General features: G+C 40.3%; 1 protein-coding gene across 7 annotated transcripts in view; it reads left to right on the top strand.

The window, feature by feature from the left end:
- Positions 1–19617, top strand: part of LOC147100392 (opioid-binding protein/cell adhesion molecule-like) — a 1212876-nt gene extending 1193259 nt beyond the window's left edge. For 3 of the 7 annotated variants that reach the window (XM_085968055.1, XM_085968056.1, XM_085968061.1), the window contains 2 exons: positions 14140–14175; positions 18496–19617. In XM_085968055.1, coding sequence (XP_085824181.1) covers positions 14140–14175; positions 18496–18599 — 140 coding nt within the window. In that variant the 3' untranslated portion in view covers positions 18600–19617. The remainder of the gene's footprint in view (positions 1–14139; positions 14176–18495) is intronic. The other 4 variants (XM_085968057.1, XM_085968059.1, XM_085968058.1 and 1 more) reach the window with 3 other exon arrangements.
- Positions 19618–20745: the final 1128 nt, after the last annotated feature.

Below are 20745 nucleotides of genomic sequence, written 5' to 3'. Positions count from 1 at the left end.
CCCACTTCCTGGTGGGGCAGTAACTGCGAGGAGATGTCAGGGAGCGATTGGCAGCGTGCCGCGTTTCAATGCCCCTCCCCTTCAGTTAAAGGGGAGGGCTGCTGCACACTCTGCAGGGCCTCTGATGGCCCCAACTAGGTCACCAGGGCGGTGTGGTGCCATGGCAGCAGCCCGGCGCCGAGACGCGGTGCCGGGCTGCGCGATGGCGGCCAGGACCACGCCACGGCCAACACAGAGGTTGGCCATAAAAAATTAAATGGCGGCGCAGGTCACGGCTGCACCTCACCATTAACTAACACCCCGCAAGCAGAGGTTGGCCTGGCTCGCGACCCGCAAGGCTGGCGCTGACACCGCCCACGGCAGCCTCGCGGGGCACAGCTGAAATTCTGCCGCGGGGCGCTGAGGGGTCGCTATGCACAGCGATGACATCATTGCCTGGGGCGCTAACGGCGGGGGCGTGGCGCTATCAGATAGCGCCTCAGCAACGCCCCGCCGAATTTCACGGGAGGCGCTTTTTTTGCCCCCCGGGCGATAATCCTTTTGCGCCACTTTAGCGCCCCCCCCCGGAGGCGCTAACGGCAGGCACAAATGAGCCGAATTTCGTCCCCTTAATATTTTGTTACTGTTTTTAAATGGGCTTGGCATATTCACAAACTCCTTTTTGTTTAGGGAAGGATACTCTGTATGAAAGCATTTTTGATAGCAAAGCAGTTGTAACTACACCACCATCAAAAATCTGATCAAGGTTGTGCCACTTTGCCAGTCAGAGAGGCATAAGATTCCCAGCACCAAGAGCCAGCCTTTCGCTCCAATAGAATCCCTTCCCACCCCCTAAAAGGCTTACTGACACAATGCACAAACTATTGCACATCCTGTTGTGCAATTGCAGCTGAGCACTATCACAAAGAAAAAACACTTTTTATTTAAGTTTCTGATTGTTTCCCAGTCTCTTCAGTTGGTTGAGAATTAAATGCGTCTTTATCTTTTATTTGAGGGACCTAGATGAAGGACTGAGGTCCCGTCATGCAGGATATCACTAAAGTTGAAACGAGTAGGAGAGAAGATGAGACCAATAAAATGTGGGTTGCGTGATGGTAATCTCGTGCTTTAAAGCCTGTAAGTAGCATGAGCAAGGGAAGACTAAGAGGGGTAAAGAGGTCACAGTTTTGTGGTCCTGGCAAGGAATTCAATAGAATATGAGAGAATGTGATCAATCTTGATTTAAACACAGTGAGGAGGAAGAGCATGTAGGACAATATATTTCTATTTTAGGAGGAACAAGAGAGGGAAAGGTAGTTGAGCAATGATATTAAAATATGTGTGTCTACCGAGAGACAAGAAAGAGGATCACATAGAGAGAGAGACCCATCAGCTGTCAGATAACGAGCTTTTCTTGTATCTTTTCCAAGATTGCAAGACAATTCTTAGACCATCCTCCTAAAATATAGGAGCAGTCGTTAAGGCTATAGTTCCATTAGCACTAATGGCCCTTCAGCACCTCTCACAAGGGGTCATTTTTCATAGATGGCCTATGACAGGGCGTGCTCCAGGCTGCTTGATTATGGTAGGGGTGAGGGATCATCACAGCCAAATTCAGTTCTGTCTTCATTATACATTCAACAACAACAACTTGTATTTATATAGCACCTTTTAATGTAGTAAAATGTCCCAAGGTGCTTCACAGGAGTGTTATAAAACAAAAATTTGACACCGAGTCACATAAGAAATTAGGGCAGGTGACCAAAAGCTTGGCCAAAGAGGTAGGTTTTAAGGAGCGGCTTAAAGGAGGAGGAGAGGTTTAGGGAGGGAGTTCCAGAGCTTCAGGCCCTACCATGTTGGTATATTTTCCAGTATGGGTCACTACAGAGTGATCAGCAGCAGGAGCCCTGGTGATTTTTTTTTCTCCTCAGCCTAGGAATGCTCAGGTCAATTGGAGCACTTCCACTGCCGAAGAACAGGGGTTGAACCTGGGACCCGCTCTGTGGAGCTCAGCCTTGGATGGTAGCAGTTGAGGCAACAATGGATGATGGCCATGTGTTAAGTGCCATTCACACAAACGTCACACTGAAGGTTATTGAATAAATCTAGATACTACAGTCTTTTATGTCTGTTTAGTCAGCCTTGGCTCGGAGGCCATGGATTCTAGCCCCACTCCAGAGAGTTAAGCACATATCTCAGGCTGACACTTTATTACAGTACTGAGGTGCCGTCTTTCAGATGAGACGTTAAACCGAGGCTCTGTCTAGCTTCTCAGGTGGAAGTAAAAGACCCCATGGCACTATTCGAAGCAGAGTAGAGGAGATCTCCCTGGTGCCCTGGCTAGTATTCCTCAACCAACATCACTAAAAAATCTGGTCATGTAACTCATTCCTGTTTGTGGGACCTTGCTGTGTGCAAATTGACTGCCGCATTTCCCTACATTACAACAGTGACTACACTTCAGAAGTACTTCATTGGCTGTAAAGCGCTTTAGGGTCCTGAGGTCAAAAAAGGCGCTATATAAATACAAGTCCTTTGCTTGAACACCTTCAAAATGGGACCAGCAGCAGTTCAGATTCTAGCCAGCCAGAACCATGTTGACACAACTGGTTGTTGCCTGGCTGGAAATGTAACTGCCCATTCTGGAAGAGAGTTCTGTACCTCCATGAATCCTGGCAAGTGAAGAGCTGTCTCCCAAAAAGCTAGAAATTTAAATAAAGAGGAGATAGAAGAACCTTTGCTCTCCAAACATTCGAAGTTGCAAGAGGTCCAAGAGATCCCCATGAGCACTTTGCAAACTTGGTTTGACACCAAACTGGAATTACACTCCTCGCAGCGTCAAATTAAAGTGGTCTCAAAATGCCCTCACCCTCCCCCTCCATTTTGCTCCAGTCAGATCGGGCCCTGAATCCAAATTTACACTGCAAGTTCAGTGTCAGTGCAAGGCGGAAATCACTTTGCACATTTACTAAGCTTGCAACCTTAATCTGTCGATGAGTATGAGCAGAACCTTGAATGCATGTTAAACAGTAGGGGAAGTGCAAATAAAGGTTAAGGCCTTAATGTAAATGAAATCCGTTCATAACAAACAACAATATTTTATTTTTTTCTGAAGTAGGGCTTATGAGTTCAGCACTTGGATAAAGTAGAAAGGCAACGGTCAAGCAGTCTCATTTTACAGCAAGCTCATTTCACTGAAACTGCATCTTCCCATTTTATCACCTCAGAGTAAATTCCTCTCCATTTAATGCTCTGTTCCTCCTGGGAGTTTGGCTTTGTGAGGAGGAGAAGCAGAAATTATGTTTCAGTTGTCAGTTCAGCTTGCGGTTGAGAAAAAAACCATATAAGAAATCAATAACGCTTCATTTTATGTGTCAGCTGCATCCTAGCACTTAATGCTTATCAAAGGCACATTACCCCAAGCTATAAAAAAAATTACCAGTTGTTTAGTAACAGCGTGAAATAAATCATTTAAAAAAACAGTTTTAGCACATGAATAATCCAATGAGAATTAGACACAGTTCAGGTTAAACAGACAATCTCAGAGATTCGTACTAAATGTAAATACAACCCACTGAAATATCTTGCTTAACCTTTACTTATCATACATTAATCATGTTGCACTTCACTACCTAACATTTATCAGCTAGTTATAAATTTTATTTATATCTTTACAGAAACATTTCTAATCAAAATAGTAAGGGAGCAACTTTTAAATTAATTCTATGTTAAGTAATAATGTCAAAAACCTAATTATCGTCCAGTCCCCGTGTATTTGCAACTAGTAGGGGTACAGTTTAAAAGGCAGGGCATATAGTTACACTAATAAAACAATTACTGTCAAGTTTGACAGTGCTATGTAGGTTAACATATTCATTCTTATTTTTCAAAAAACATTGTTTACTGCTGTGGTGGAGGTGATTATTTTTCATATTTTAGATCGCTATTGCAGTTTTTACGTCAACAATCCAAAGATATTCAGTCAAAGCTTCAAGGGTTGGGGAGAAATATAATTCAGGATGATCTGTCAAAGACTTGCTGCTTTCAGGTTCTTAGTTAGGATGTTGCGGCTTTGTTAAACGCAAAGTTTTAATTTCTGATGGACACTTTCAGCCGAATGGCACAATGTATTGTCACGCCATTTGTTGACACAAAATACCCCATATGATAGTTTCTTGATCTTTCAGAAAGAGGCAGCAAATTGGCCAGAGATAGAAGGAAAACAAACTAAATGAGGCAGATCAGGCCACCCTCAAGCAGCCATTAGCAACAGGTTCCAGAACACCATTGACCAAAGCCTAGTTACTTTCCAACCCTATTGAGTGAGAGATATTTTTATATTAAATGTTACAGAGAAAAATACACTGGGCTGAATTTTGCTAGAACATTTCTAGCATTAAAGTTTCTCTACCCCACCCTCCCAACTACCATTAAAACAACGTGTCTGGTGTTATTGGTCCAAGCAAAAGATTAGCTTTCCTTGATTTAAGGTGAAATAAAACTCTATAATACAAACAAAAGAACACATTATAGTGTTCATATCAAATCTCTTTATCTGCTATTTTAGCAGAGACAATAAGCCATTTAAAATAATAAACAGCAGACAAAAGAATTTCACATGAATTCATCACACTTTCATACATTAACATTGTACAGCACAATTTCACTCTTAATTATTTCCGCTCTTTTTGTTTGCTTTACCTTCATTGTGTACCATACCTTCATTGGAGTAAGCGATGGTCCATTTTTAAGTCTTTGGTAAAGCCAATATGGAACCAGTTGCTGGGAAATGCACTAGAATGGCATAATTTCACTTGCATTTATTATCTTCCCTCACTGGGAGACATATTTGCCATCAGTTTGTGGCTGAAACCAGGAACGCAGTCGCATGGCATTGTATGCTGGTGCAACATTGTGCCAGCTCACGCCACCATGCAGGTCGAACTTTGGTCAATAAGGAAAATCATTTGGTTCAGAACAAAAAATGGAATCCGAACAGTCAAACTACTTCAGTGCACTCGGCTCTTTTACAACTATTTATAGTGACAAATGTATTTGATTGGAATTCATGGTAATGATACCCTGTCAGTGCAGAAAGTGATACCTCAGGTGGTGTGTTTGTTGCTGTCCAACTAACCTATTATTTTGTTCCATTTCTGTCTGTCCTTTCAATCTCATGGGGCCTGGGCGCATTCTGCTTTTTATCTTCTTTCATTTTCATCATGTAAGTAATCATATAATCTTCATTGTATCCCTTTGTTACTCCATTCCATTCCCTGGTCCCTAAAAAGGATAATTTGCAAGGACAAAACCCTTCAATTGTTAAAGAATAATTGTATTCCATATTACTCTTGGATGGAGTAAAATTTAGCTTACATTACTGGTTAATTAGGTGGAGAAAAATAATAAAATATTACTTCCTGACCTATGAACCCAGGCTTGTTTATCTTATAACCTTTGACCTCCAGGATTACTTTCTTTGATGAAAGCTATTGGGGTTCTGCTTTTTCATTTGTTTACTACAAAGAGACAGTACTGCCTTTTCATAAATCCACAGGATATTTAATTCAGTGCTCAAAATGTTAGATTTCTCAAATGTGGTATTACTCGACATGTGATTGTTTACTTTAACTATCTTATAAATATATACATGGTATTAAAATTACCTAATTCCGATTGGTAACATTTCAGAAACAATTGGAGTGTAATTAAAGGAGACTTGCTGTGTACTTTATTTTTTTGATTATTTAAAAAAAAAATTAGTTAGTGAACAACAAGCACTGCACTAAAGTGAAAAGTAACTGGAATTAAAGGAGCCCTGTCTCTTTAAGAACAGTTGCCATGGCAAGAGTTTGTTTACAAGAATTGATTCCTGAATGCTCTACCCAGTGAATATAATGCTGAGTCTTGTTAACCCTTCTTTTCTCCCCACCCGTCTTAAAAAATAAATTCTGTAATGCTGAAAGATGAAAGGAAATGGCTGACAACCCAAGGGAAATGGCTGACAACCTATAATCAGGCTGAAGACTCCAGTTCCACTTAGATGTGACATTTCTGTATAATTGTGTAGGTGGGGGACTACACAGTATAAATACAGAATTGTGATTCATTTACGTGATCATGGTTACGCCAGCTATAGATGCCCACTCAGTGACAGTTATACAGTCTCCATTATTCAGATACATTACTCTGGTGAAAAAATGCAGGCAGGGAAAAGACAAACAAAATAAAACATTTAGTGACCCAAGTGCACGACTCTAGCCTGAAAATACAAACATTTTGTGGAAATGTAGCATTGCTGATTTAATTATGTAGCAAATAAATATGAGCCTGCAAGTATTGATGTGGACAGCGCAGATTAAACATTTCCTTATTTGACTTCAACAGATGGCTGATTGTTTTATTAAAGAGCACTATAAATAACAGGAAATAACCCAGGGATATCATGTGAAGAATACAGTCACAGCACAGTGCTTCCCAGTCTATTTTACTGTCAGTTTAAGTACATTTTTAGTCATGTTTGCTCTTCAGATTCTCCTCAACCAATTTACCAGGTTTGCAACCATAATTTCAGAAAATACAATCATATTTAGAAAATGTGAGTCACTTGAATTGATTTAAAAATACACATTTTAAAGCTGTTTTTGTTCATTTCCTTTCACCTTTACATCTTCTTTGTAAAGCCTGTTATATATATTTTTTATTCTTTCATGGGATGCAGGTGTTGCTGGCAAGGCCAGCATTTATTGCCCATCCCTAATTGCCCTTGAGAAGGTGGTGGTTTACCGCCTCCTTGAACCTGTACTGAACTTATAAGTAATGAACAGTTGAAATCATTGCTCTGTTCTTAAAACCTTTGCTATTTGACACTCCAAAGAATGTGGCCTTTTGTTCCTTCTGCCCTATTTTAACGAGCTCCGGGTTATATAAACACATTTTCCAGTTGGACTGCAGCTAATTGTAGTTATTAAAGAGACTATTTCTTATTCTCTACACCCCAGGTGAGATTACCACAAAAATAAAATCTATATTTCACAGCTAAGCATTAGCCTTCATCATTTTCAGCTTGTGAGCAAGATTGGAGTATGTGTTGTGCTCCCATATCTACAGGACTTCTGTATTTTACAGGAGCAAAAAATATAGCCAGTTTGGACATGAGTTGCTGGAAAATGAGAAAACCACAGAATTAACTGTTTACTCTCTTGTTTTCTGTCCAGTTCCAAAATGGCACCTTGCGTTTGCAGGTGCCAGTCAAGAGATGCAACAGGTTGTCTGTGTGTTTACAGCCGAGATCATCCACGTCTGCGTTCCTAGGGCATATTGGGAAATTCCAGTGTGGGGGGAGGGGGGGGAATCCAATTTTCCTGATATGTGCTCCTGACATACACCATTTATCAAAATAACTTCAGAATAATTTCAAATTTTTCCATATTTTTTAAAGTATGTTCTCACCTCCTGGGTATGTACAGAAAAGCAGTCAAAAAAATAGTCAGGGACTGAAATGGCACTATATGGAATCAGCCTGATCATAATCTGGGAGCACGGTGAGACTCAAATCCCAAGTCATTTATTTATTACATATAAATAAAACCTATTCAGTAATTCTTTCTAAAAAAAAATGTATTCATCCAACATAAATTCCACAGAATAAAGCCTTTCATCGTTAATTTTCTCCTCATTCTCCTTCAGATTGGGTAAGGGGAAACATGACTGGTTGAGCCATGAATCAGCCCAGAGTCATTGCTGAGGTTCCTCTGATCTTTGAATTGTATTCTTAGTTCAAAGGAAAACAAGGTGGACTAAGCCTATTTACTCTCTCCTCTTCCCCCCCCCTCCCCCCCGCACCAAACTTCCCCAATCAAATGGAAAAGTTACATTTCCCACAGCATTCCATTAGCAACCTGGCAGAAAACTAACATACGATAGCAAAATACTGCGGATGCTGGAAATCCGAAATAACAACAGAAAGTGCTGGAAAAACTCAGCAGGACAGGCAACATCCGTGGAGAGAGAACTCCGAGTTCTGTAGAAGGGTTTCGACCCGAAACGTTGACTCTATTTCTCTCTCCACGGATGTTGCCTGGCCTGCTGAGTTTTTCCAGCGTTTTCTGTTATTTAGCTAGCTCACTGATGCTCCTGTGTCAAAAAAAATCAAGCAATTAAAGCTGTGGAATTCTCAACCTTCTGGGTTAAAGTCAACCATTCAGCCACTTAGAGTAGCACACCACAGAGTGTCACTCTTTAATCAAAATCCAATGTTTTATGCAGTGTTAATGCAAGATGTTTAATTCTATCAACAGCTCTGTGTTGTAGAACGATAATAAAACCGCAATCACTAAATTTGGCAGTTGACTTAAAAGGGCAAATGATCTCAGTTTGTGTTTAACCCCTTCACCGACAAGTTCTGGTTATGAAACTGATCTCAGGACACCATAAATTTTAGTTCATGTGATGTTATCTCTGAATGTTGACTTTTGTCAGTTACTTACTGAAAGTTCTATTTTCATTTGCTGAAATTCTTTTTGACTTGCACCCATTTCATTCATAACATTCTTCATGGCAGCAAAAAGTTGTTCAAAGGAATATTCCAGGTATTGGATCTTAGATAGACGAACAATACAATTATCTTAAGTGCTTTTCCAAAATGAAAACAAGACCCAACCCTTAAAAAAAAAGTATTTTTTTCCTCACAGCCAGCACCTGCCAGAATCCAACAATAGCAAACTAATTCTTTACTGATGATTCCTGTTGTTTGAAAAATGATTGTGATTAAAATGATGACGCTAGCCATCTTTTTGTCTGCCTTACTAGAATGATGCCCTGCTTCTAGAATCTGGTACAAATCTCTATTTCACCTCCAGCAGTTAGGAACAACAAAAGGGTTAATAGCTCCTGTAAGAAGTCATTGCTTGATTTTGTGGAACACATTGAAATTCGGGTCGGGGGCTTCCCCGCGGGTGTAAGACCCCGACCTGCACTTACCTTGCGCGCCGGCCGTTGAGCTGTGGGCCCCCGTGGAATTCCGATCCAGGGCCTGGTCCAGCTGCCGGCGCGCAGTGCTTGCGTATCCCAGGGGCGCAGTTAGTTCGATGCATCCCCTGAGATCACATGGGCCGTGGGAATGCTCCATTCATAAAATTGACAGGAAGAGCTGTCAAAACTTATAAATACTACGGCCCCAAAACAGCACTAAATCTTCAAATATTTTTTTTTTTAATCACATTTTTTAAATAAACTATAAATTACATGAAATAACTACTTTAAACAATAATTTAAATTTTTGAACAAATAATTTTATTTTCTAACGGGGCTAAAAATAAACGTACCTTGCTTTAAAGTATTTAAAAATAATAAACCTGTGGGAAAAAAAGTTTTAATTTTAATTAATTCACCACTTACCTTGTAAAAAGCAGGCCTTGCGACTGACTTTTACATGTCTAACTTCTGGAGACTTACCTTCCCGGGAAAACCTGCAAAAAACCCGAAGTTCGATGCGCACGCGCAGCCTCTCCCACGCACGCGTACAACCTCTGAACCCCTTCTTTCAGGGGAACGGAAGTGCCGGTTTCCTGCGCATGCGCAGTGCATGCACGAAACCGGCATTTCCATTGGGCCTACGGGTGAGTACCCCGTGCGTACTCACCCGTGGAGACCCGAATTTCTGGGCCATTGTTTTGATCTCAACAGGAAAAATGTTCGGCCGTCAACTGTGCAGTATGGCCTTCCACTTACAAATATTTATCTTCCAAACCACGTAGGAACACTGGTCTTCTAACCCATTCTGTTATGCTAGTACCATCTTAATCAGGTGCTCTTCTCTCCCCTGTTTGTGCGCAAGTGCTTTGTTCTGATCTATAACACATTTCTTTGACCAGATAATACAAAGAGAACTAAGTAGCAACAACAACGAAGCATCTCTTAATCATTCATTGTCCCCCTCTTTGTGTACAGCCATGTCAACAAATGTAGAGTACCAAAATGTATAATGGCTTTGCAAAATGTGCATATAAATACGGACAGTCGCAAACGATGGACAACCGTAAAATATGGACACTTCATGACGGTCCTAAATATATCACATTGGCCCGTAATTTGCGGCCATATGGGTGTGTACGAGCGAGATAACCCGGAGCTTGTGATCTGTCAAGAAGCTTCTTGACAGATCATCCACAACCCCGGGAAAGGGGCATCCGCAGGCGAAGAGTTGGGCTATTTGCCCAACTTCTGCCCAGTGAATGCCCATGAAATTCTTATGCCTGGTAAATCCTTTAAACATTAAAAAACCTGTGCAATAAGGTAAGCCTATTTTTAGCCCATTTAAAACATTTACATTTATTTTTCAAAAAATTAAATTTTTGTTTTAAATATTTAATTAAATGGCATTTTAATTAATTTTAAATTAATTACAGGTTGCACTGTATAAGAACTTTTAAATCAGGAAGTCCATACTTACAATAACATTCCTCCTCACCATTAGAGGGAAGTTCATGTCCTCAGGACATCACAAAGCACCTTATTGCCAATGAATTATTTTGAAGCATAGTCAGTGTTGTTATGCAGGCAAACAATGCAGTCAGTTTGCACGCAGCATAGTTCCACAAACAGCAATGAGATAAATGACCAGTTGGTGGTAGAGGTTGAGGGATAAGTGTTGGCCAGGACAACTCCACTTCTTTTCTTTGAATAGTGCCATGGGATCTTTTATGTCAGCCTGTACAGACAGATGAGGCCTCAGTCTCAAAGATGTCACCTCCATCAATGAGCACTCTTTCAGTCCTGCATTGAAATGTCGGCCTAGGATATATGCCCTGGAGTGAGATTTGAGTCCATGATCTTCAAACTCCGAAGTCACTGATCCAAGATGACACATGTTGGCCCATAGTGTGATCACAGCACAAGTAGGAAGGCTGGCGCACCAACGTCGGTGTTCTTGCTCAGGCCAACATCCCCAGCATCGAAGCTTTGACCACGCTCAATCAGCTCCGATGGACGGGTCACATTGTCCGCACGCCCCATACGAGACTCCCAAAGCAAGCGCTCTGTTCGGAGCTCCGGCGCGGCAAGAGAGCCCCAGGTGGGCAGAGGAAACGCTTCAAGGACACCCTCAAAGCCTCCTTGTAAAAGTGTAACATCCCCATCGACACCTGGGAATCCCTGGCCCAAGACCGCACAAAGTGGAGGAGAAGCATCCGGGAAGGCACCGAACACCTCGAGTCTCTTCGCCGGGAGCAAGCGGAAGCCAAGCGCAAACAGCGGAAGGAGCGCATGTCAACCCAAGCACCCCACCCACCCGCCCCTTCAACCACCGTCTGCCCCACCTGTGACAGAGACTGTAGGTCCCACATTGGACTCATCAGTCACCTGAGAACTCATTTTTAGTGTGGAAGCAAGTTATCCTCGGTTCCGAGGGACTGCCTAAGAAGAAGAAGGAAGACCCTAACCATTCCTTATAGTTTCAGGTCAATAAGGGAATAATGTCAGGAGATAAACCCTACAAGATGCTTCACTAATCTCTGTTTAGTTTTAAGATTATTAAAGGGTTTGTGTTCAAACAAAAGCAATAGTTGCCATATCAAGCACTGATGCAGCTGCAAGGCCCTGAGGTACAATAGATTTGTGACTGGAGTAGGAGGAGATGACTTGAATCCTTGCAGGACTATGATCTCTTAGCCTTATGAGTCAACCCAGATCATTGCTGAGTCTTGCTGCATTTTTGACCATTCAGAGAATGGTCTGTATCTGTATCCCATTGTCGTTCTAATTTGGAGCTGAAGATGTTGTTTTCCAGGATACTTGGTTTGTGAGGAATATCAAGGGAGGCCATTCTTGAATGACACATTACTTTGAGTGAATGAAACAGACCCTTTTTGTCATGCTTGGATCAGACATTATGCTTCAGTAAATTAGCTAATATCAGATGATTTAAACAAGAGTTCTGGCTATTGGTTCCTGGGAAGGATTCTTAGCACTCAAAACATTTTTGGAAATCACACGCCAGCATAGGTGCAGACTTGGCTCACTTGTACTGTACCCTAATGTACCCCCTTTATCTCTAAAGGGCACTGCCAACTGCATGAAGCTGAATTTTTCAACATTTCACACGAGCAACCCTTATGGTATCTCTGATTGAGATGAGTTGCCCATTTGTGCCAAATTGTCAGCAGCTTTGTGCTCTGGAGCCACCAAGAACTTGATTGAAACTGGCCCAAACTCAGTTCATGTAGTCCATTACAGCCTTCCGACAATGGAAACTCTCTCGGAGCTCTAGTGGATTCAAACGCAGGTCCCAAGTGTGAAAGGAAATGTTCCAACCATTTATACCTCCGAACCTCCTTGTATTTATGCTGTATTTAACATTAACATTAAAAAAAGACATTTTCTTATTCTACTGAATTATTTTTGGGCAAAGGAACAAGTTATATAACTGCTATCAATCCATTTGTGGGTTTGGTAAAGATTTGTACTCGAACTCCATGAGTCCAATGACATTACACACAGCAAGCAGCAGGTGATCCAACATAACCAATCTAATTTTTTTAACCATAATAGTACTTCAAAGTACAGGAGTCAACTGGGAAATGGAGGTTACATTGATTTAGGATGGAACAGGTGCTGGCTGCAAGAAAAAAATGTGTTTTTATGTACAGCGCAGTTGCAATTCCATTTTATTTATAGAGAAACACATGTTGTTTAGGTAAGCGTTTCATTTGACTATTCATCTGGCTCTTTCCTTTAAAGAAAATGAATTTGGTGCAAACTCAAAATAAGATTAATAGCACCTGCAGCGCAGTTTGTTCGAATTTAAATCAAGGTTTGTGATGAGAGGTTGAACCCTTCAGCGTAATATTTGGAAGGTTAACTACATTTTATCTAGAGTTTGAAAGTAGAAGAAATAAAGAATCAGACATTTGAATTAACAATTCTTGCAAACATTACTTCAAGCTTTGCTGTTTTAGTTTTTGCATCATTTACATTGATATTGTTACAATCATCTTTTTAATGATTTGTCATAGTTGAACAATATCTTTAGTTGGATACGAGTCCTCTTTTTATTAAATAAGCCATAACATTATGGTTAACAATTTTGACCAAATCCAAAATCTACTTTTTCTATTGACAAATCTCCATTATATCTGCAGCCTGAAGTGATACATGCTTCTTGAATTGAATATCCAGTTCATTAAATCGTGTTATATCAGTCCTGAGCCGTCAGCACTCACTCCTGGGTTCAAGACTGCTGAAACCTTCCTGCAACTTGCACTTTTCAAACAACCGCATACAGCCCTTTGTTCCCTGGCATCAATTTGCTGGAACAATTCACTCACGGAAAAGAGAACTTTTCAAGATCCCACAGTTTGAATGTTTAGAATAATTAACACTGCAGTTTAATCTGTTTGCCCTTAAAATGTTCCTCTACTCGCGAGTGAAGTAATATGGTTTACAGAATCTTTACTGCTGGTGAGAGTTCTGCCAACTCCCTTTCTGTTATAGAAGTTCTCTGCTAAAGGTTCCGGTACACAGGAGACAGTCTCGAGCGTACACTTTGAAAAGGGAGACGAGAATTTTCTCCAGTGTTCAAAACTTATATGACGATTATCCCCCTCAGTCAAACCTCAGTTACTTCTCTAACTTTGTACTGAAGTGAATCCTAAAATGAGCCATGCTCTGCAGTGGATGGCATCAGCAAAGCGTTGTTGGATTTTACAATCCAGAGATGTACCACCCAAGTCTGCATTATAGGCTGGTCTTGCTTCAGAACGCCTGCAAAGTAGGCTGTCTGCAACTGGTTGGTATCTCTATCCAGACATACAGTCTTGCATACACAGCCACTTAAGTGGGTTGATGCCCAGGTATTAGCGATTGTTTCGTTTTCACTGCTAGGGCTGCCGCTGCCATAAGGAGGAATGGGATTGGTTGCTCTGTTTTGTCTACTGCGCCTGAAGTACCTGTAATAGATTTCATGCCAGGTACTGATCAAAACAACCTTTGTAACACTGGACCTTCGATTTCAGAATGCATGTATTTAGATCTGGATTTAACATCCAGTGCATCACCTGACTAATACTGAAATCCTGTATTGAAATTTTCCCTCCACACTCTTGTTGCAACTTAGTTTACATTTAAATTGTTTATCATAAGCTTTCTTCAATTTTTTTTTAGAAGAGAAAACTTCCACAATTCTTGCAAATTGGAAAGGTTTGTAAATTAAAAAAAAATTAAAAATGCATGAAACAAATTATAACTGCACTACAACTTAACAGTCTCTGTGAGTCTGAAAGAATACTAAACTAGATGCTGGTGTTCAAGCAATAAATTAACCTAGTAACCCAAAGAAATTGGTCTTCAGCAGCAGCACTGTTGTTGCCTCTTTATAGCTTCTAAGTAAATTTGCTCCATTACTTAATTCCCAATATCCAGATCCCCTTAAAATGTCTGTTGCTTTGTAGTGTTTCCATTCATCTAGTTCAATTAGCACAGTTGTAGTAACCTAGTTTAGTTGTTTAGTTTGCTGTACTGAATGCATTGTAAACATGTGCATGTGTGTGTTTAAAGTTTCATCAGTAGCTTTGGATCATTTCAAATTGTACACTGAAATACTCAATATTTGCATTGTTATATGATGCTCTTTGAAACGGTATTTTAAAATTATTTGCTCATGGAAAAGAATTACAGCCAAATCCCTGGTAAGATCAACCGAGAATGTCCAATGATCTTAAGAGAAGAATGATCTTGCCGGACGTGATTCGGTCGTTAAAAATGTATTTTTCAGATGTTGTATGACAGAAAAATTATTTTTAAGCTCAGACGCAGGCCTGTTTTCATAGGTTAATTTCAACCATGTTGGATCAATAGGAACATGTAATAAAGTTTTATGGCTCAGAAATTGCTGGAAAAATAATAGTATGATCACGGCGCCCGCCATTATTAGTGCGTAAAAAAACCTAATTTGTGGCGATAAAGAGAGAGGCCATGAGTTGCGAATCGCCACAAATTGCTGGATGATTTGCGCAGCTCCGCCGTTAGCCTCACAAAAACAGGAGCTCGCCATCAACCTCCCCATTGACACTCATTGAGTGTCAAGAAATTGTTAAATTTGTGCCGTACATTTTTACATTTATTTTTCTTCTTATTCCTTTTTGTGTCTTGTTTCTCTCTCTTTTAATCCATTCTCTTTCTTTTCCTCTCTTTATTTCTCTTTCTGTATGCTAATTAACCCTATTTCCTTCTCTGTCATTGGCTTTGTTTCTTTCTCTATCCTTAAATTTCATTGGAGCTGACGATCACGAGGTCCCAGACACCCCGTCGACCTCGCTGCGCCATTATCAATTCGTATTTCCAGCGGAAAAATAATACCTGAAGGGTGAGGTAAAAAATCCAATTCACAGCGCTTGCTCCAGAGATGCCCAGCTCCAGCAATTGCTGGGCCATTGTAGCATAAGAGATGCTGACTTTGAAATTGAACTGTGGGGTAATAGGCCCAAATGCTTAATTTATTCTCTTTCCACAGTTATAGCAGACATGAACTTGTTTACAATTAATTTCTTTGCTTTACTCAAATGGGTTGATGTCTCTGCTGTAATAGCAGAAAGAGGAATTACATATAAACGTCATATGCATTTGTACCCATTGTTGCCACAGCATAATTCCAAGGTCCCTGTGATTAGCACTTTAACATTAAATAATCTTGACTCCTTGTCAGATTTTTGTATCTTTCTATTTTGTGACATGAAATAATTCTTGTTACTTTTTGTCTTCATAGCCTATCAGTAACACAGAGTCATCTCTTTCATTCTGTGTTTTAAGGGTAGTATATGAAGATAAAACACAATGGCTGAAAGTGCGATTGTAGTTTATCACTCTGTGAAGCAGCTTGTCAATGGCTATCATTTTGATGATGTGCTGAGAATGCATTTTAAACAATAACATTACAGATTGTGGGCTCAACAAAACATTTCTAGTCGTCTTTTAATGTTGACGAGATAATTTAAACAAAAGAACGGAACATAACAGTAAAGCAGAAAAAGTAGTCACTGGAATGCTCCTGAGGGTGCATTAAAGAGACAGTATCGTTTTGGAGGGACGACAGTAAATTAGTCATTCATCATAACCAGTCTGGCCATAGGTACCACAAGACTTTTCCACTGTGCCGTCCTTCCTGTCAGCAGCTATAGTATCTGCCAATTGTCACTCTTCGCTTTAGGTCTTCCCTAACACATTTATGCAATTTCAGTGACTGCCCTTAAAAAAAAAGATCTTGTTGGTTGGACTTTTGAGTTCATACTAAAAGTGGAAGTCTCATTAGCTGAACAGCAAGATCACTCGGGAAGGACAGCATTTGATGCTTAATGATCCAGGAGCTTATTGGCTGAACTTGTCCCATTATTGGAAGAGGGAGAATCCCATTGGTTAGAGACCATTAACCACCAATTAATTGAATAATAACCATCTGATTCAAAAGTAACAGGAGCTCTACTGGGATCAGCAAGTTTAGTTTCCAAGGCAACAAGATTTTTATGGCGATAATTTCAGCAGATAGAAAGGGAACACTATTGCAAACATTAAACTAACTGTAAATTCAGTATGTGATACATTTAACTCATGCATTCTACAAGATCCTGTTTTGCTAAGTCCATTCTCACCTTTAGACCAAGCAGTTAATTGTTTATTGGGTGCTATTCCAGACAGTGTAAAGAGCACACACTATAAACCAGTCCAAATCTGGTCTATAATGGTCAATTTAATCAATTGCCATTCATATTACAACACACGTTTTGTCTGATTTTCTTAAAGCAACTGGTCTAAAGAAATAGCTAAAAAAAATTACAAAAGAAAATCCTAGTCTGCAGGCCATCCTCTTCATGTCCCAACAATGTGTTTTTTAGTATTGTCTTAATAGGGCAACTTAAATTGTCCCTTGTTGTTATCTGTTGGTCAGTTATCTGGAGGGATGTGGCAGTGACCCTAACATGTCTGCTCCCATTCACTTTACAACAGAGGATCAGTATACTGCACCATGTCTACAATCCCCCTACACTGAGCTTCTAAAATACAGTGGAGAGAAGCCAGATGCTTCACCCCAGGGAGGGAAGAAAAAAGTCAGAGTCATTCCAGGTCACTCTTGTACAATTTGCAGTGGCCATCTTAAAAACATGATTCAGAGATGACCTTTGAATTGGGGAATTATGCATGGTCTCCAAAGATAGAGAGAAAATTAAGCAAACTTTTTTTCAAAATGTTATTCATAGCGAATCTCTTTGGGGTAGAAATGCGACTTGGTTAGTAATGCAAAACAGGCAGTATATCAGGCAGCCTGTTATATGCCCCCCGCTTGGTAATCAGTCCTATTGACATCAATGGAACTGAAGTTCGGGCCGGGAATAAAGCGGGTGGCCGATGCGACACTGACAGTTTTGTGCTACTGCCAAAGACAAATTTCTACCCCATTGTGCTTTCCTATAGAAATGCCAACAAGTGTAAACCAGCCCGTGACAAAGAAAGCTGAGTGTTAATATTGCAAAGGCACAGTGTCTCTCTGCTTGCCTCGGTGAGGGAAGTCATCATTATTAAGGAATGGACAAATTTTCCACTTTGTTAACCCACTGTTGGGTTCAAACAATCCCAGGTCCGCCATAGCACAGATTTGATGGCAAGTAGAGTTTCCTCTTTCCCGATAATGTTCCTTAACCTAAAGTAGTCTAACCTGCAGCCCAGGGGCCACAAGCAGCCCTGAACCCTGGAAATCTGTCCTTTGTAATCCAAGCAGCTCGGTCCAATTTATGTTTATATTTCTTATTTACTGGTTTGTCCTGTTTGAAGGTTATGGGCCTGAAGATTTTGAATGGGCTGTTCTTACTGGATAATTAAAACATCAACGTTTGATAGTATCAGCACTTATGAAAATTAATGGGAACTTTGATGTAAACTCTATGTGATAACCTCAAGACTATTCTACCCACCAAGACTAAAAAGTGTGGACAACCCTGCCTTAACCCAATTCCCAGCAGATCACTGGCTACTGTATCTATGTGAATTTTCATTCTTTCCACATCAGTCATTCTCATTGTAACTCAGAATGAGACTTCAATAGGAGTGTATCGGATAAAGACCACTGCAGCCCATCTGACGAGTCCCAAACTTTGAAAAATACCATAAACTACTCCCTCCCTCCTACCCCTCAGTCCCCTTCTTTGCTAAATATCGATCTAGAATTTACCAACAAAACCTAATGTCAAATTATACTAAATTTAAATGCAATTGACTGATGCCCACAGCCAGCTGAATTTAGAATGCCAAATTCATTTCATTTCGGATCTTTACAGAGAAAACAGTCTAATATTCCAGAGGTCAAACGGTCCTCCTAGAGGATACTGTCTCTTAACATACAGTGACTTCGAAGGTTTCAAGCACCTCTCGGAGGTATTTCAGGGTCAGTGTAAACTACAATTTGCAGCACTGTGAGCTTCAAAAACGTGGAGTAAGTTACTAAGCTGGTAATATGTGCTTGTCTATCCACAGGTCCAGGAGCAGTGCTTGATGGGAACAACCGTGCTTCTGCAGGAATGACCGCTTCACTATGGGTACTGGCGATACTCTTCGTCCATTTCCTCTTCAAATTTTGACGTGGTGCGGCGCCATTGAACAGCGCACTGCCTCTAACCCGAACAGAACAAATAAACTTTATCCTGCACAGGTTGTGCACAGGCTATAAAACATCGCGTATAGGTTCTGTGCTGACGAGTATTTGTTTTTGTGAGTCCATACTGGTATTTCCCCTCTGTTGGCTGCAGGGCGCTGGTGCATAATTGCTGTCAGAACCGTTAGTTCAGTTACTGTTGATTTTCCACTTTTTAATCCTCCATGTTTTAGCTGATGTAGTGTTTACATATTTTATGCTTTTAATGATGTTTATTTATGCAGGTGCTCTTCATCAACCTTTCCCTCACATACGTAAAGCTGTCTGTGGTTTTACTGGGTGGATGATATAATTTACCTGTATACTATTCGTAGGCTACCAGATAAATAATGTAATATGCCTGTAGACCATTGGCTAATTAACAGGTGGATTGTAGCCCATTGGCTAACGGAGCAAACGTCTAGCAGATAAGCTGCACACTTATAACAAAAGGGGCAGTTTTACATTAAAGTTTAAGGATCTTTATCTTAGAGCAATTCTATTCCAGAAATATATCTCACTAACGTTTAGGCCCATATCGACTATCACCATAATATATAAATTGTGGAAAACTAATACAATTGTATCTGTCATGTACGTTAAAGTAAATATATAACTCTTTAGTTTCCATTTGATTGTGTATTATGTGCGCACATAACCATATTTCTGCACTTTGAGTCCAATATACTTATATAATTTGCTGAAGGCTTTTCCTGTACTGCAGTGGAACTAGGCCAAAATTACCAACCAATCACGTGAGAGAAAGAGATGGCCATTTGAAATGCATCCTGGGAAGGCCTTTCCAGCATACTGTGTATTTGGTGTCTCCTAGTTTATATGTTACTAGTTTATAAAAAGGGAAGCCATGTGATTGCTTAAAGCTGCAGTATCCCTTTTATTTTGTTGGCATGATGCATTTCTATAAGAACAAATTAAATGTATACAATGGTACCCGTTAAAAACGATTTCTGGCTACGTGAGATTTTGTTCTAACTTTTTATTTCGCGGAAGCTAGCTGGAATAATCCTAGAAATGATGCTGCAGGTTTTGCACTTCAGATGTTTGCCACTGTTCATTTTAATTTCAAGCCGTAATTTTCATGGTTTTAAAACTGACAGATCTCAACTCATGGGGTTGACGGTGTGATCGATGGCTGAATTCAGCAATCCTCAGGCAGCAGCTGATTGTGTGCTCAGCTCACATGTCACAACCTTAGTTCTTCCCACAACATGATCAGACATATTAGGGTCATGAGGGCTATGTAACTTTACATTTTTATTTCCTTTAAAATGTTACTGTGTCAGAGAGCCACTGAGCAGATTCCAGTGCTAGGAAAGATTTAATCGGGTTTAATCAGAAATGGGAAGTATGGTATTGATGGGAGCTGGGAAGAAGCATCTTGCTAATATTATCCTGGAGCTGCCTTAGCGTTGCAACCTTTCCAACTGAATAATATAAAGCTGCTGAATTAAATCAAATTGTGTTGGTTTTAAACTTTCAAGAATGAGGCACTCTTAGAGTATTCTAATATGTGCATGAGAAAACTTACATTAACTTCATTCATCCTTCAGGGCAGGAGGGAAGATGTTAGGGCAATAGTGTGTTGGCTGAGAACCGGCAAAATCATTCAAGGTTCAGACGATGATGCTGAGTTTCCTCCATTGCTGGGTTTGGAACTCCTGCCACACCAAGTGAACCAAACGTGCCTCTCACCGCACTACAAACCCATCCCAATTTAAAGTATTAGCCGCAAGACCAGAGTGCTTGCTTCTGAAGTGTAAAACCAATATGTGCACTATAAATTAGATCAATATTTTCTAAATTTAACAGGCCAAAAAATTTAAACTGTCAACTTACATTTTGTCAACCAAATTCTAACCCCTCGTACACCTTCTTTGAGCTGGGAAGCTTCACAGGGGAGCTGATCCAATACATGGTTTTGCAGGACAGTCTTGTCTATGTTTAAGCTTGAGCTATCTTGAAGCAATATCATCAAGCTTACAGAATAAAACAGACACTGCACAGGAATGGTAAAGTATATTTAAATTTACTTTAAAAAAATTATCTTAAATTTAATCTACATTTTACAACCT

The sequence above is a fragment of the Somniosus microcephalus genome, chromosome 26 (assembly GCF_052327205.1).
Source record: "Somniosus microcephalus isolate GS21.2 chromosome 26, FLI_Smic_1.0, whole genome shotgun sequence".
Lineage (NCBI taxonomy): Eukaryota > Metazoa > Chordata > Chondrichthyes > Squaliformes > Somniosidae > Somniosus > Somniosus microcephalus.
This window is presented reverse-complemented; position numbering and strand designations above follow the sequence as displayed.